Source organism: Trachemys scripta, chromosome 2 (genome assembly GCF_013100865.1).
Source record: "Trachemys scripta elegans isolate TJP31775 chromosome 2, CAS_Tse_1.0, whole genome shotgun sequence".
Lineage (NCBI taxonomy): Eukaryota > Metazoa > Chordata > Testudines > Emydidae > Trachemys > Trachemys scripta.
The window spans coordinates 130,223,387-130,241,329 of record NC_048299.1 but is presented as its reverse complement, the minus strand read 5'-3'; the positions used below and the strand labels follow the sequence as shown (position 1 = coordinate 130,241,329).

The 17,943-nt window shown below is 44.2% G+C and overlaps 1 protein-coding gene across 4 annotated transcripts in view; it reads right to left on the bottom strand.

Moving 5' to 3' along the window:
• Positions 1–17,943, bottom strand: part of TRIO (trio Rho guanine nucleotide exchange factor) — a 418,347-nt gene that overhangs the window by 132,664 nt on the left and 267,740 nt on the right. For all 4 annotated transcript variants that reach the window (XR_004644600.1, XM_034761550.1, XM_034761548.1 and 1 more), the window contains exons 20-27: positions 12,931–13,046; positions 6,409–6,531; positions 4,849–5,043; positions 4,598–4,713; positions 3,801–3,867; positions 2,928–3,037; positions 1,388–1,457; positions 790–879 (exon numbers count right to left, since the gene is read on the bottom strand). Coding sequence is in view for 3 of the 4 variants with exons in the window: in XM_034761550.1 (XP_034617441.1) it covers positions 790–879; positions 1,388–1,457; positions 2,928–3,037; positions 3,801–3,867; positions 4,598–4,713; positions 4,849–5,043; positions 6,409–6,531; positions 12,931–13,046 (887 nt within the window). In the remaining variant the exon portion in view is untranslated. The remainder of the gene's footprint in view (positions 1–789; positions 880–1,387; positions 1,458–2,927; positions 3,038–3,800; positions 3,868–4,597; positions 4,714–4,848; positions 5,044–6,408; positions 6,532–12,930; positions 13,047–17,943) is intronic.

Below are 17,943 nucleotides of genomic sequence, written 5' to 3'. Positions count from 1 at the left end.
ACTCAGAAGGTGAAAGTGACCCAGCGAAGCCAACTTGAGGCAGACATCAGATGCTGACAGGTGTGCCGCCAAACCAGCCTCGCAGGGCCCTGGGTTGGAACTTGGTGGAGTGGGATGGACCTGGTTCCCCTACCCCACTCTACCCTGTATCCAATAGGAGGAGCTGCTGCCCTGAGAACTGTATCCACTCAGTGGAGTTGCGTGAATGACACCCATTGGGGAAACGGCCACTGTAGATGCTAATCACCAGGCAGGAGACCCTTTCCCCCATGACTATAGCAGCTTTGAACAATACATTAAATAGAAATAAAAGCAGGTTACTGTTAATTTACATTTTCATGCTGCAAGTCCAAGATTTTAGTCTTGATTCAGACTGAACAATCAGACTGAACCAAATTCATCATTGTTAGAATACGTAGCATCTGTCTCTAAAACTGTAGTTTTATATCTGAGTTTTAATTGCTAAAATCTGTTTGCATTTCAAAACAGACATTCAACCGTTACTATGTTTCCAATTCCTTTGATAGGGGATAGCGACTGTTTAAAATTATATTTTAATTGATTTTTAGGGGACTAAAATAGCAATAAAATACTATATATTAGACACCGGAGACATAAAAGTTCTTAGATTTAACTGACATCATGTTGTAGGATTATTAATTATGGAGAGTTTATCTGGTGTTACTAGTAGATGTCCAATTTCTTAAGCATTCCAATGTAATTAGAACTGCATGATTAAAAACAACCCATCCATATTTTTAATATATGCACAAAAAGTCTGGTACTTACATCAAAATATGCCCCTGCATGCTCCAATATCAGCTGGGTAGAATCTGGCTTATTTTTACAATACGTAACATACATTTGAAACTTGTCTGCCTGCAGAACAAAATGCAAATTTAAACAGCTTATGAAAGAGCATTTCCACTGCCTGAAACCAGTCAAACTACTGGGGATTCTTTTCCAATTCAACCCAGCACTGTGAGAAAATACACAACATAATTAGAGCCCTGGGCGGATACAAAATTTGTATCCGCATCCAATTCACAATCCACAAACATGGTCAGTGGATATCCATAGATTTGCAGGGCTCTAAACATATTACAATCAAAATAATAAAAAGGAATGAGAAAGTCGATTTATAGTTAAGTGAGCTACGTTCTGCCCTCAGGTGTATGCACACAACTGAAACTGATTTCAGTGGGAGCCATGTTGTTGCATTTGTTGGCATTTTTAATTAAAGTCAATAGTTTGTTTACTTCAAGAGGAAAAAAAGTACTTGTACAAATCCACTAATTAAGAAAAAGACTACACAAAGCAAAAGCCTCCATCTCCTTCTGCTCTCGATTTCATTTGTTACTTCTAACACCAACCATCATTTCATTACCCAAGTTACGAAGCAGTGCCCAACATCTTCTGGTAACTGTTCGTATTTCTCCAGCTCCTTTAGGAATATGCTATGGGTAGAGAAAAACAGAACACCATTAAAAGAAACATGGCATGTTTTCATTAGGACAGCTAACATTGATTTAGAGTTTGAGCAGATATATTGTAAGAGGATCTTCATACCAACAGCATCGTCTGACAACTGGATCAAGATACTATGAATTGATGAGAATCTGGGGTGCCAGGACCCTATAAATATCACATCTCAAACAACATAGATTTTAAATGGTTGGTGATAAATACTGTTGTATTCAGTTTTTTTACTGCTGTATTATCTACTCACTGTAGTAACTGTTGCTGTTCTCTTCAGAAAGGGGCTAACTGGTGTCCTCTCACCTAAGCCCTACGAATGGTTTATTTTTTAAAATGTCAGTAAAAAATAGAAAAAGAGATGGAGGCCGGCCTCTGCAATAAAAGCCTTTTCCCCCTCCCCCAAAAAGCCAATTAATGAAGGGAAAAAACCTCTTATCTATATCCATAATAGATTACTTATGAAGTTATTTAAGGGCAGCGACATGGTGCATACAAAGTTACCAACAAGTGGCTTTTTTTTGCAAGACTATCCCTTTCACAGCCAAAATAATTTGTTATTGATCTAAGTTCCTAGTATGAATTTGATTAAGTCTGAGATTTTTCACTACTGATATGGCATAGTGCACACTGCTATTGTACCTTGTGGATCATTAGAGAATATAGCTGTTGTGAATCCCTCAGATAATATACAAAATGGTAGCTCTGCTAGACATATTTCTATTACAATAGCATGTAAAAGCACCCATCAGGGTCTGGATGATGGTAAGCCAGGCAACAGACAAACACACAGGCTTACATGGTCTGTAACTCAAAAAGATTTCAATCGAACTTAACATGAGATGCAGTAAGTGCATGTAACAAACAATAGGAGATAAAATGTGAGTAAGCTAAACATAATGCTTCTGAATCATTAAGAGTTAAAAAAAGGTATACTGAACCAGTGTCCGTATCAAACTCCTTGTAACCAGTGCTAATGTCAACCCTTTTTGGCAATTTTCACAGAAGGGCCAAGGAACAACAGAAAAAGAGACTGAACTACCCCTTCCCACTAGCAGTGGTTTCTAAAAGTCAGAAATGAGCCCACTGGCAGGTGACCATGATGAGCCTGACACAACCACTGCCTGTGCTAAGTAGAATCAGTGGTGTCCATCTCTTCAAGGCAATCAACCAGTCTAGAACTTGAACAAAGTTCAAACTGCTTCTTAAAAAATTCAAGATTAGAAGACATATCTGGGCCAGAGAAGGGCCAGAGAATGGAATTATATAGATATTTACTGAAAAATGCGATCACTGAAGCAGGTAATTCGACAATGAGGGAGACCCTTTAGCTACTGCTGTGGCAAAACATCCTTTATTCATTTATGTACACAATATTTTGACTGGGAAATACCTGAAGTGATCACTTAATCTTTACTAGTAAACATGGGCATGGAAGCTAAGTTACTCACTTATTATGGAACTCATAGATTTCCTGCATGTTTCCGAAGATAATGTGTTCTTTGTTTACAATACCAGGTGGGATCTCCTCAACGCCACTGGTCATTTCCCACAGATACGTCTGGCCAGAAGAAAAAAGGCACATGAAAAGCAATCAAGTTTCCAAACAGTAGCAGTTCCTGACATTTGTAAGTAAACATTATCACAGGGAGAAGTACAGGAAAGTACAACTTATAATTGATTTTGGGGTATGGAGCTTTACACACTGTGCATCTTGAAAAATGTCAAGGCTTGAAAGTGACAATCAAATATGCTCCTTGAGATTTAATCTTTTAAAATATGCAATATTCCTGACAACAAACAGTGCTTCAGGGTAGTATACTAAGGTCATGTTTGGATTCCAGAAGTTTTCATTTTGTGTAATAGCTACTGCTGAGCATTACTTGCTCGAGTTTAACAATTACTGGGCACTTTTCCATGGAACCTCTCTGAATTTCTATTCAAAGAGAGTCAGCCAGTCCCGAAACATGTGATAAACACAATGAAAGAATTAACACAGGCTCATCTCTGCTACAAACAAAACAAACTGACCAAAAACCCAACAGAAGTGGACAGTCAGTTCTGAGACCATTAAAATGTTTTCTATTGAGCAAAGAGCAATAAAGTGCTGTAAATGAAAATGAGCAAAAATAACACACATAGGATAAATTCTTCATTGGCTGACACCTGGTGCAATTATGTTGACACTAGCAAGTTAGCAGGAGGCATAAGTAAGCACAGAATTTGGACCTGTGGTTATAAACTAACAACATTTGGTTGCTAAAGAAATGCAGAAGCAAAATGATATACATAATGAAACCTTGTCCCATAAAATATACACTTACATCCATACATTCCCGGAGGTCTCTTACGTAAGCCTTTTCTGTCTGAATTAGCTCAGCCATAATGAACCTTAAAAATGACAAAAGAATGAAAGATCAAATTGCAGCCTGCTAGATCACAGGACAATGCTTTTCCACTAATCAGAATATGCTCTCTCCATTGCAATGAACTTACTCTATTTCCAATATTAGAAGAAAAGCATAGAAGAGCTTAATTAGCTTAATTAGCATCAGAATGACTTTTTTGTTGGGGGAGGGGCTTCCAACACTAGCGAAATTAAAATTGGAAAAAAAAAAAAAAAACGAAGCAAGGATTTTAAGACAATTAACAGAGAGAGAAAAGAGGATCTATTAGAAGCCTGGGGATCCGATTCAACTGATAAGAAATGAAGAGCAATAGCTGCTACTATTCATGAGCAGGAAAAAACTCTCTATTTATGGAGTTGTGTTACTTATTTATTTGCAAATACTTTATCCTCATTGCTACTATTTCCTTCCTTACCCACTTATTTTTTGTGAATTTTTCTGGATTGCTACCAATTTTTTTTTTTTTTTTTTTAAATGATCCTCATTTTAGGTTTGGTTCTGAACACTCCCTAAACCAGATAGTGAAGTACCAAAACTGGAATAAGGCAATGAATAAGTCTGTGCAAGGCTATGGAAGGTACACTCTGGGCAGTACAGAGCTCTCCTTTGCTACAGTCCTATTTAAAATGTTTTTCTAAATCTTGAAGTCAAAAATATGACAGTTGCTTCACTAACAGTGATTTATATATTTATATCTGTAAAGACTGCATTACTCTTTCCTGCGGGCAGATTTTCTCTTTTCTTCATTAAGCTCATGAGCAGCATCACGCAGTTTCACCTCTGACCCAGGAACACTAGCTGGGATTATATCCAGCTGCAGGCTTTTGCTCTGTATTAAGGAGAAAAGGAAAAATGGTTAAAGGAGGAGAAAGGGGAAAAACAATGGCCAATCTGATCAGCTACAAGGAGCTATGTAAAAGCATTTGCTCATTCTCCTAAGAGTTCATGCAGAAATTTCACTCACCGATTTATTTGAATCAGAAGAAATCCCCAGGGCTTTTTCTAAAGAGGTCCTATATTTCTCCATGCGCAGAGAGAAGTCTCTGTACCTCTTGTCCACTGCTGTGACACATTTTTTAATCTCTGCTGCATGGGCATGCCCTTTTTCACAAAAGCCATCAGCCAGCTGTATCAACAGCTTCACCCTCTCTTTGGTTTGCTGTGAAAAACAACAGGAAAATACTGACAAGTAAAGTTACTGCCAAGTACCTGTAATGAGAGGGCTCGTTTTGTATAATTAATTACTAAAAACAAGTGGAGGGATGATGGAAGGTAACTGGCTCTCCCCTCTATCCCACCCAAGTGTTTTTAAAGAAGATACCATGATTTTTCCCCAAGGAACAGAAGATCAGCAAGTGCTGCCTGCTTCTTTATTATTTCAACAGCAGCAAAAAACCTCATGCTTTAACTTTTAGAAATTCTCTTGACTGGAAATAGAGAATATCAGTTCTGCAAGGTAAGCTTTTAGGGCAAGGAGCATGTCTTCTCAGGTGTTTATACAGCGCCTGGCACTAAGGGGCTCCGATCCCTACTAAGGTCTTTAGGTACAATACAATACAAACATTGGCCCTGATCCTGCAAAGACTTTCGCTCACACTTAAGGACAATGCATCCTCCTGGCAAATGGCTGCAAAAGTGTAGGGGAGTTGCGCTAAAATGGTACTTTTAAATGCACACTCTTTATCCACTGTCTGTCACTGAAAATAACAGAGGCAGCATTGTATGGCGGGAGTGCAACGCTAAGAGGGCTGGACCAAGTCTTTGAGGGGACAGTGGGTTTGGTGTTCAGAGGCATGCTTAGTCCTTCCATATACAATGTGACCAGAGTCTCTCCTTCATTCCTCCATTTCCAGCTGTCTCCAGCATGTAGCTTCTTTTGACCACCACCTCTTCACCAGCTTGCGGCTCCACGAGTTTTCCACACAGGGCCGAGAGCCAAGGGGTGGGGACAAAGCGCAACTTTTAAAATGGGGAGCAGGAGAGGGAACTTAGGGAAACCAATCCCTGCTGCAGTTACTGCCAGAGTTCAACAATTAATAAGGAACAAAATGTCCCCTGCCTGGAATGTTAGGTTTGCACCTGTGAGGCGGGGTCCCATGTGGCCACAGTGGGCAGAGAAGTAAGCCTGCCACTGCTAGAAACATTGCAGTACAATATGTTATTCTAGGTACGAGCCAGACCTGAATGATTGAAGCTTTCATCTTGTGCTATCTTCTCATTAGTAAAGCGTTCAATATTTTGAAGCACACAAACTGGAACACAATAAGCCTTACTGCATTTTGCGAACATAAAATAAGATTTAAGAGTTGCGTTCCAGTCATCCATGATTGACCTGAAAACCAACCAAGCTGAGGACTCGAAAGGAAGTTATCTTTCTCCACTTTTAAGCGAGATCACCACCGTCTTGTCAATGTAAGGTAACACCAGCAATTTTTTGTTTCGTTTCATGTCAAGTGGAAACAGATCAGAAAGCCAACACAGCAAGGTGAAGCTGGCCATACGCCTGCTGTTGCTCTTTACTTACCTTTGCAGTGATCTGAAATTCTTCATGTTCTTTTAACAGCTCTTGAGTGTGATGGATACTGGAACCAGTGGAGGTATGCGTGGATAAATAAAACTCTCCATTGTCATGGATCCATTCCAAAGCCTGAATAAAGCAAAAAACAATGAAGAGTAGAAAAGAAAGTAGCATAATACTTTTTCAACAGACACCAATTTAAGTACTCAAGATACATAAAAATACTTACATAATAAATGTACTAGACAGAACTATATTTCATTTTTATCTACTTCTACATTTCACCTGAAACAACTTTGAAATGGAGTTTATCTACCTGTAACTGGAAGTCCTTCAAGTTGTGTGATCCTTATCTGTAGTCCACACATGGGCACATATGCACGCCATGCCCCGGAGTCTGGAAATTCTAACAGACTGCATCAGTTGACCTGCCCATGTGAAGTAGACCCCCAATCGTGGGGGTATAAGAGGCAGTGTGGGTTGACACCTCTCCAATTCCTCTTTTTACCACAAATCCAACAGGATCCGAAGCAGAGGGGATGTAGGGTGGGTAGTGGAATACAGATAGGGACCACACATTTTGAAGAATTTACAAGGTCGACTTGCAGTGAGTGAATGGCCGGCCGGAGCGCCGAGGGGAGGGCGGTGAGCCAGCTGCGGCTCCGCTCTCCTCGGGTGAGCGCCGCCCCCCGCCAAGTGCCGCCCCAAGCACATGCTTGCTAGGCTGGTGCCTGGAGCTGGCCCTGGCTGCTGGCTCCCCCCCACCCTCAGTTTCTTCTTGCCGGAAACTCTGACAGTGGGGAAGGAGGGCAGATTGGGGAATGCAGATGAGCAACACATCTCGAAGAACACCAGTTACGGAAAAGGTAACTGTCTTTTCTTCTTCAAGTGCTTGCTCACATCCATTCCACATTAGATGACACCCAGCAGTTCACGGACGCGTCGATTGCAACACAGCTCTGCCAAATCCAGCATCATCTCTGGCCTGCTGAGTGATGGCATAATGAGCGGTAAATGTGTGGATAGAGGACCGCGTTGCAGCTCTACAGATGTCCTGGATAGGGTGTGCCAGGAAGGCCGCCGAAGATACCTGTGCTCTCGTTGAGTGGGCTCTGACAATCAGCGGCGGCAGAACCCCCGCCAGGTCGTAACAGGTCCTTATGCACAAGGTAATCCAATTGGAAATCCTCTGCGAGGACACCGGAAGGCCCTTCATGCTATCTGCTGTAGCGATGAAGAGCTGAGTTGATTTATGGAAAGGCTTGGTACATTCTAAATAAAAAGCCAAGGCATTCAGCGCATGAAGATGCCTCTCTTCACTGGTCTTGTGCGGTTTGGGACAGAACACCGAGAGGAGGATGTCCTGGTTCATATAGAAGTTGGATACAACCTTCGGCAGGAAGGTCAGGTGGGGCCGCAGCTGAGCCTTGTCTTTGTAGAAGACGGTGTATGGCAGTTCTGAGGTCAAGGCTTTAACTTCAGAGACCCGTCTCGCCGACGTCACCACCACCAGGAAAAAGACCTTCCATGACAGGTGGGAAAAGGAGCAGGAATCCAGCATCTCAAAAGGCGGGCTGGTGAGTCTAGAGAGGACCAAGTTAAGATCCCACTGCAGGATAGGAGCCAGCACCTATGGGAAGAGTCTCTCAAGCCCTCTCAAGAATATGACTGTCATGTCGTGGGAAAACACCATCTGTCCTTGGTTTGGTGGGTGAAAAGCGGAGAAGGCCGCAGGATGCACACAAATAGAAGAGTGTGCCAGACCCTGGTTCCTCAAATGGAGCAAGTAGTCCAGGACAGCCTGTACGGAAGAACACGAGGGAGAGGTGCCACGTTTGGATGCCCAGCGAGAAAACCTCGTCCACTTGGACAGGTAAGTCAGTCTGGTCGAGGGCTTCCTACTCCCGAGGAGGACCTGTTGGACTCCTTCCGAACAGGTCCGTTCCTCCGGGTTCAATCACGCAGCATCCACACTGCGAGGTGGAGGCATTCGAGGTTGGGGTGTAAGAGCTGACCGTGGTCCTGTGACAGCAGGTCCAGGTGGTTCGGCAGGGGCCACTGACAAGTTCATGAGCGTGCCGAATGAATGCAATCACGACAACCTGCACTTTGTCTCTCTTGATCTTCGCCAGGACCCTGCTGATGATTGGAATCGGAGGGAACGCGTACATCAGGCTTCCTGACCATGACAGGAGGAAGACCTTGCCGAGAACAAAATCAGTGGCATTTCCTGTTCTGTCTGGTAGTGAACAGGTCCACCTGGGGAGTCCCCCACCTTTGGAAGATCATGCAGGCTCTCTCTGGATGGAGCGACCATTCATAGTGAGAGGAGAAGCCCCTGGTGAGCTGGTCTGCCAGCGTATTTTTGATGCCGGGAAGATGACAAGCTTCCAGGTGGATTTCGTAACTGATGCAGAAGTCCCATAGACAGAGAGCCGATGAGCGCGCTCCCCCTTGTAGAACATCGAGGTTGTGTTGTCTGTCAGGACTCGTACCACCTTGCCCGACAGGTGGGGCAGGAAGACTCCACACGCCAGCCGGACTGCTCGGAGTTCTTTGATGTTTATGTGCAACCTCGCCTCCTCCGGAGACCACATCCTCTATGTCTGGAGGTCGCCGAGGTGCGCACCCCAGCGAAGTTCAAGGCGGCCAACTTGATGGAGTGAGGGGGGTTGTCGAACGGAACCCCCTACAGGACTGCCCCGCGGTCAGCCCAATATTGCAGTGAGGTAAGTATCACCTGGGGAATGGCAACAATCTTTGCCAGGGGATCTCGGGACTGGGAATAGACTGTCCCTCAGCCATTGTTGAGGGGCCGCATCTGGAGCCTGGCATGGCGGACCACGTAAGTGCACGCTGCCATGTGACCCAGCAGGTGCAGACAGACCCTGGCTGTAATTAAAGGGAACGTGGAGACTTCCGCAATGAGGTTTGTCAACACGTGGAACCTTTCCAGTGGCAGGAACACCCTGGCGCAGGTTGAGTCAAGGACCACTCCGATGAACTTTATCCTCTGCACCAGCACTAATGTTGACTTTTTGTTGTTTACCAGAAGACCCAGAGAGCAGCACGTGACTTGAAGCATCACAACATCCCTTTGGACTTGGGGCCTGGAGCTGCCCTTGATGAGCCAGCCGTTGAGGTAGGGGTAGATCTAGATACCCCGGCGCCTGAGGTAAGCCATTACCACCGACATGCGCTTGGTAAACACTCTTGGTGCTGTCGCCAGGCTGAACGTGAGGACCGTAAACTGGTAGTGGTGGGGCCCCACCGTAAACTGGAGGAAGTGTCTGTGTCCTTGAAAGATCGCTATATAGAAGTACGCATCCTTCAAGTTGAGGGTGGCATACCAGTCTCCCGGATCCAGGGAAGGGATTGATAGAGGCCGGGGAAACCCTGCGGAACTTTAGCTTCTTTAGGTACTTGTTGAAGTCTCGCAGGTCCAGGATGGGCTGTAGACCGCCCTTAGCCTTTGGGATTAAAAAGTACTGGGAATAGAACCCCTTGTTCCGGTACCTGAGAGGAACTTCTTCCACTGCACCCAGCTGCAGTAACCCTTTTACCTCTTGCACAAGGAGACTCTCGCGAGAGGAGTCCCTGAAGAGGGACAGGGAAGGCAGGTGGGAAGGGAGGGGTAGGAAAGAACTGGAGGGTACAACCTTGCTCCACTGTGCTGAGGACCCATTGGTCCGAGGTTACAGTGGTCCAAGCAGGGAAGAAAAGGGAAAGGCGGTTGTAGAACACTGGGACAGATGGCTCTGGGGAATAGTCTGGTAGGCTGCCCTCAGGCGCACCCTCAAAACGACTGTTTGGCCCCTTGCTTGACACAGGTCGAGCCCAACTGGGCAGAGGGTGGAGGCAGGTGGCTTGGATGGCACTTTTAGCCATTGGCTCATTTGTGGAGCTGGTCCTGCCAAGGCTGACTACCCTGGCCCTGAGGCTGCTATGGTTTGAACCGCTTACGCGCTGGGGCTGAGATGTAAAGACCTAGGGTTTTCCGGGTGGTGCGGGAGTCCTTGAGGCCATACAACTTGCAGTCTGTTTCCTCCACAAGTAGGGCTTGGCTGTCGAAGGGCAAGTCCTGCATTGACTGCTGAGCCTCAGAGGACAACCCAGACAGGATCAGCCAAGAGGCTCATTGCATGGGGATAGCGGAAGCCATGGTGCCAGCAGCAGCGGCATCTGATGCTGCCAGGAGGGCCTCCCTGGCCGCGGTCATGCCCTCATTGAGGATCGCTCAGAACTCCTTCTTGGAAGCCTCAGGGAGCGATCCTTCGAACTGGGCCATGGCTTGCCACATATTGAAGTCATATCGGCCAAGGAGGGCTTGGTGGTTGGCCACTCTCAGCTGAAGGCTGGAAGACGAATAAATCTTACGCCCAACGAGATCCAGCCTCCTCGAGTCTTTATTTTTGGGGGGTGGCCCCGGGTTGTCCTTGCCTCTCTTTATGGTTAACCACCTCTACCACAAGGGAATTGGGGGCTGGGTGGGAGTATAAGTACTCATGTCCCTTGGTTGGCATAAAGTACTTCCGTTCAGACCTTTTAGTGATAGGCACCTGAAGTTGGCTGGGGGCTGCGCCGCTATCCAGAGTCGCAGGCGAAGTATGGGATGGGCTGCACTGCTCAACTTGACCTGGGGCCCGACTTCCCGAAGAGGGCATTGAGCTGCCTGGCACGGGTCATGGCTCGCCCCCAGCCCTCTCCTTTCCCTTACGGGAGGTAGGAGAGCTTCCCCTCACAGTCTTTTTCAGCTTCTTGACCAGAGCCGCGGAGGGGGATAATTGCCAGCTTGTAGGCGGCACCGGCGGAGCACTGTGCACGGAGGCCGCTGTGCTCAGTGAGGAGTCAGATCGCTGCTCTGGTGCTGGAGTGAGGGCTGACTCCATTAGGAGCGCTTTCAGACGGATATCGCGCTCCTTCTTCGTCCCAGGTTTAAAGAACTTGCAGATATGGCACTTGGCACTTATGGGCCCCTCGCCTAAGCACCTTAGGTAGCTGGTATGTGGATCGCTGATGGGCATAGGCCATTTGAAGCGATTGCAGGGCATGCCCCGTCCCCCAGCTGAGTCCTGTTCGGGACTAACGAAGAATTGAGAACTATTACTAAGGGTAACTAAGAAACTACTAACTATATACAACTATATTACAGGTTTTCAAAGTTCACAAGAACAGAGAATGAAATGACGCTAGCTGACGCAGCAGATGTTTCAGCATCGGCACTGGCAGCAAGAAGGAACTGAGGATGGGGGGAGCCGGTAGTGCCACTTATACCGCACCATGCGGGCGCCCCTCCAGAGAGCACCAGAGCCCTTCCCTTAGGGATACTGCTGAGGGAAAAACTTCCACCATCAGTGCACGTGGCGAGCACACACACCTAATATGAAATGGACATGAGCAAGCACTCGAAGAAGAACCATACATCCAGGCTGTATCCAAGCTTGGGTGCTTCTGCCCGTACCATATTTCTGAAATTCAGCCTCTTCTGTTTCTCCAGACTGGCAAGTCATTTTCTCGAGATGCAATTATTCTAATTTCTACCTCTTTGGCCTCAATGACAGTGACTCGGACACAGTCATTCCAAACAGTGGGTAGGGAGGATGGAGATGTATAGTACCTAAGGGGTAGCTGCCAGAGGGTTTTTTTTCTGCCTGTGAGGGATAGAGGCAGGTAGAATGCCTCCTGAGTTGAATTTCGAATATCCCTGGGCAGGTACATAAGGAGCCAAGTGACACAAGGAGGCCATACATCTGCTAAACCCACCTACACAAGAGACAGCCAGCATGATAGTGACAGAACTTTCTGTGTAATCTAGTCAATTCCAAGAAGTTAAAAGCCATTTCAATTACTACTTCTGCCTTGGAGTTCCCCTGCTATTTTTATGGTTTAAAAATCACTTCTCTTTTTAAATAGCTCTCTCCACCATTGTGTAAGGGACCCACACAAATGTATGATGTTAATCCAGTAAGCAGGACAAACAGTGAAACCGAGTGCATACAAAGTGCTATTAAATGCACACAACAGCAAAGATTTTTCTTCCCTGATCTTTCACTAACAATGATGTTATTTAACAGTTCTGAAGATACTCAAAAGAAATGCAGTTTTTAAAGTTAATATTGTTATGATTCAGCCTTTCAGGTATTTCCTTATTCATATTATTTTGTATTGGTAGAATTTACTAAAATGTTTAACAATTTATTCAACACAGCCTGGCCAAAAAAAAAAAAACCAACAACCCAACAGTATGGTAAAACAACCACCTGTTTGTAGTGCAATATGAGAGTGATAGATTGGTTATAGGTGTCTGCCGAAATTTTTTTTTTATTATTATTTCTAGTGTTCTATTTTGAGGGAGGAGTGGGGTAAGGTTTTTATACCTTGATTCTTAATAGTCTGCCTTTTGAAAGTTCTTAGTACCATAGTCAATGGGAGCAACTACTTCCTCAAAGTCAGGCAATAAGTCACACCTTGATTTGTATGGAATTTGAGTTGCATGGAATGGAAAACATTCTTAGATAAAATCCTGACCTGTTTGGCACTTCTTTCAAAGACCACATACTGCTGACACTGGTCAAGGCGCCTTTTTCTCATTGTCCAGTAATGCAGCACACGGTTCTCCCTCTGGAAGAGTTCATTTAAGATATCTGTAGGGACAGACAAATGAACTGAAGGTTATGGTCCTTCATTTTGTAAAGAAGGGAAGCAGTGAGGCTACAAGCTCTGCAAATAAATATTGTGTTGTATAAAGAACTGTATAAAAAAGTTTACAAATTTTAAAAAAATGTTTTATAAACAGGGACATTGATTTAGTTAAAATAAAGACTGGTGTTTGATCAAAATGTGCTATTGAAACAATAGGCTTTTGAGAATAGAGAGAGCACTTGATATAATGTAGGGGATAGTTTTGCACCTGGCTGGTGAGGAAAGAGAGAACAGGGACAAGTAGACAAGATGCCTTTAAGCATTCAGGCTGAACATAATCAATAATCATTTCCCATCTGAAATTTCTGGATTTCTATAAAGTATTTGGTGTCATGCAATAAACATGGATGAACATACAACTCAGAAATACATAGGTTAACAGATTTATTCTTGTGATACCCTAACTCACCTCAGACCCCACGCATGCAGAGAAACCCACTAAAAAACTCAGAAATAAAATTACTGTAATTAACATTCCTTCAAAAGTCAACAAGAATACTGTCAGTCAAATAAATCATGCACCGATTCAAATATTCCCTAGTCCATTTGGTTTCAATAAAATGAATTTATTACTTGGAAATGAAGAAGCATGTAAAAGCAATTCTGCTGTTTATTATGCTATCTTTCTCCTTTTACATGTCAGAGAATCCCGCAAACAGCAGGCCCACTGGAATCCCCACCCACCTCCATAATTTGACCTTTCATCCTCTCAGTTTGGTTAACCACCATTTTTCCCTTTATGTCAATGACAAGGACTGGATGCACTTTGCTGTCACTCAACTGTTGCCAAGAAAGGGGGAAATTCTGGAGGGACACTACAACAGAGCTTGTTTCTGATAAAAGCCACAGGATAGAGGGGGAGAGATGCTGATGGAAACAGAGGGGGAATCTGATGAGATGGAAACTGGTCTTCCAACTTGGGTGGGGGCAGGGAGAGGGGAAGGAAAGAGATCTGGGATAAGCTAGTGCCTACCTAAACATACAAGTGAAGATTGAGGTTTAAGGCAGAGGAGATGCATATAGACATTTGTTTTAACGCTATTTTAATTCTACTGTTAGTTTCCATAAACAAATAAATCATACATGTTTTTGATGAAGCTGTCCTGAGTCACAGCAGTTCATTTCTGGTCACAAACTTCCAGAAAGGATTCCACAGCCAGACCCAAACCCAGTTAGGCTGGCTCAGATGAATGCGGTTTGTGAAACAGGAGGTGTTGCCTAGTGAGCCAGTCTAAAGTGGTGTGAACTGCAGGCTTCCACACTTGGAGAAGTACACATAGAAGCCTTATGAGAGGAGACTCACAAAGCTTGGTTTGTTTAGCCTAACCAAAAGAAGGCTGAAGGGAGATATGATTGCTCTGTATGAATATACCCGAGGGATAAATACCAGGAAGGGGAGTAATTATGTAAGTTAAGCGCCAATGTTGACACAAGAAGAAATGGATAGAAACTGGCCATCAACAACTTTAGGCTTGAAATTAGGTGAAGGTTTCTAACAATTAGAGGCATGAAGTTCTGGAACAGCCTTCAAGGGGAGCAAAAAACCTAACTGGCTTCAAGACTGAGCTAGATAAGTTTATGGAGGGGATGATATGACGAGAATGCCTACAATGGAATGAAGCCGATCTGTGACTGCTAGCAGCAAATATTTCCAATGGCTGGTGATGGAACACTAAATGGGGAGGGCTCTGAGTCACTCCAGAGAATTCTTTCCCAGGTATCTGGCTGGTGGGCCTTGCCCACATGCTCAGGGTCTAACTGATCACCATATTTGAGGTAGGGAAGGAATTTTTCCCCAGGTCAGATGGACAGAGACCCTGAGGGTTTTACGCCTTCCTTTGTGGCATGGGGTATGGGTCACTTGCAGGTTAAAACTAGTGTAAATGGTGGATTCTCTGTCACCTGGAGTCTCTTAATCATGATTTGAGGACTTCAGTAGCTCAACCAGAGGTTAGGGGTCTATTAAAGGAGCCGGTGGGTGAGGTTCTGCAGCCTGCAATGTGCAGGAAGTCAGACTAGATGACCATGATGGTCCCTTCTGATCATAAAGTCTATGAGTCTAAGCCTCTCACTTGGAACTATACCCCCAGTGACACTGGGAGAGAGCTCATAAGCGTAGCTTCTCCCTGAACCATAAATAGCTTATAATCCCGTTTTTTCAGTTACCTATTCCACTCCTCCATTTTTGTGACTAGAAATTAACATTTTCAACTGCTAGACTGACTCACAATTTTATCTCCCATTGTGCAATCCTTCTTTCCTTGTTTTCTCTATTTTATTTCTCCTCTTGCCCATTTGTACTCCGAATTCTTAGTGGGTATCGCTTCTGTTCACATTATGCTCATACTTGTCACCCATCCTCATCAATGTGACATTTCCCTTAGCGTCTTGCCGGCATCAACTCTATGACTAGCTTTGCTGTTACTTCGAAGGAGTAGGCCAAGTTCAGTAGTGGAGGTGCACACAGTGTGGGAATTAAACTCATGCACACTGAGCCGCTCCCCTGGATACAGCTTATCGACAAAGCAGACAGGCAAGCATCAAAATTCAGAGGAAAGCAGAAATGCTCATTTTCATAATTGTTCAGGACAGCCCACAAAGCAATCTCTGAGGGAGGATTATACAGATGAGCCAGAACATTGGAGACTTATTTTACATATGATTAAATTTGAACCATGTAAAATAAATTACAGTATACAGAAAATATCTAGATCATAGATTCAAAGCCATATAAGCTGTTAACCGCCCTCCCCCAAAAGCAGCCCATTAAAATAACACTGCAACCTTAGCAGAGTAAAGTGCTCAAAGTTAGGAAATGCCAGAATTAAGATTGCTCATGAAACTTAAATTCACACCCCCTTGGGCAAATGCATTATGATACTATCTTTAATTGCATGTGTTATATTTGGATCCAGCAGAAAAGACACAAACACAGAGGGAGCTGATAGAAACTCAGCTGTCTGCTGTGGTGGTAGTTCTATTGTTCTTGCAGCAAAAGTGAAAACAACATGAAAGTGAGGCTCTGCAGTGAAAAGTAGGGAGCGCTCAAATGTTTAAAGGGACAGGACATCATAACATGATCATATACTATTTTTTTCCCCATGGGACCACTGCTTCATTCAGTGAATTAGGAGTTACTCAATATTTCTTTTTATCCTCCTGGTTCAACGTGCGGCCCAGGCTTCATGTAATGCACACCATCCAAACCCTACACTGAATACAAAATTACTGATTTTATCCCGGATGTTTGCAGTGCTCTCACTATAGTATAGTGACAGGTTTCAGAGTAGTATAATAGTGCTTCACAAACATCAGCGTATCTTCACAAGAATCCTATGAGATTAGGTAGCACTATCCCCATTTTACAACTAGGGAACTGAAGGTAAAAGAGATTAAAGCTAAAATTGTCATAAGCATTCAATAATTTTGTATGCCTGATTTGAGAGAGACCGGGTTTTCACAGTGCTTATTTTTATAGCACATTATGTATTTAAAGCACTGCTCCAATAGACTTTGTTTTCAAGCGCTCAGCGCTTCACAGGTCTAGATCCAGATGTCTCATATGGCGTATGCCTCACCTTCCTGGTGCCCTAACAGCCATCATCTGTGAACAGTTTGGTTTAAGTGACTTGCCCAGCACCACACAGGAAGTCTGTGGCAGAGGTAGAGATAGAATCCAATTCTCCAGGGCAGCATTCAACTGCCTTAGCCCTGAGACCATGCCTTCTCTTCCTACATAGCACCCAACTTCTGCAACAAATGAGGCAGGGTCAGAAATCCCACACAGAACTCAGAGTAAACACAATGGATTACAATTGCTTTTTACAGAGAATATAGTCTATTGTGTATATGAATATTTCAGGACTGTTTAAAGTATGGATTATATAAATGTTCATGTAAGGACTTCAGAAATGCATAGTATTGACAGTACTATTCTAGAGTATCACGTAAATGTGTGTCAAAGGAGTTTTAAAGACAGGTATTATTGTGCATTATCCTGCCAATAGTAGAACATTGACTTGGGACTTCTTGAGACCCGCTTCCACTTCTAGCAGAAATGAAACCCATAATTAAGTTATGAGGTGCTGCTAACAATTTTGTTCAGGATCCTTACATTTAGTTATTAAACTCAGGACCATGGATAAAATTAAAATGAGCACATTTGGCATTTTATTGGTACTCTGCGTAAGAGTACCCACAAACAGACTTTTGTCATGTTCATTCAATTTTACTTCTAGCATCATTCGATGCTTCTCAATATAAGGAACTTCAAATTTGTAAAAACAGATGACGAGGGCGTGGCTTTACTTTTAGACTCATGGATTCTGATAATTAGAAAAAAATGTCCTATTACTGATATTTGAAAATTGGCTACTGTAATTGTTACTCCAGGTATTTTGATAACTTCTATGTCATGGGCAGGAGCCTCAGCCCTGAAGGGAGCCCCCCACTGTCCCCTCCTTTGAGCCTGTCTCCCCACCCCAATTCTCCCCCCCTCTCCCCTCCACCTCCGTTGGCCATGAGAAGCGGGTGCTGATACGTGCTGTCTTGCGGGAGGAGAGGAGGGGCTCTGCCACCTACATCCTGTTTCTGCAAACCCTGTAGAGAGCTTACCCAATTTACAGTAACTTTTATCCTCTCTGCTCTTCCCTATCCTTGTCCCACCCCCACGCCACTGTTTTGCAGCGCTCATCCTCCTTTCTTTAACCTGGCTCCTACCTCCTGTCCCTGACTCTCCCCCTCTCTCTCCTTCTCCTCCCTCCATCTGTTTGAGCCCCCTGCACACACAGTTTGCTCCCTGAACAAATTCAGCCCATCCCTCCTTCCAATTTGTCCCCC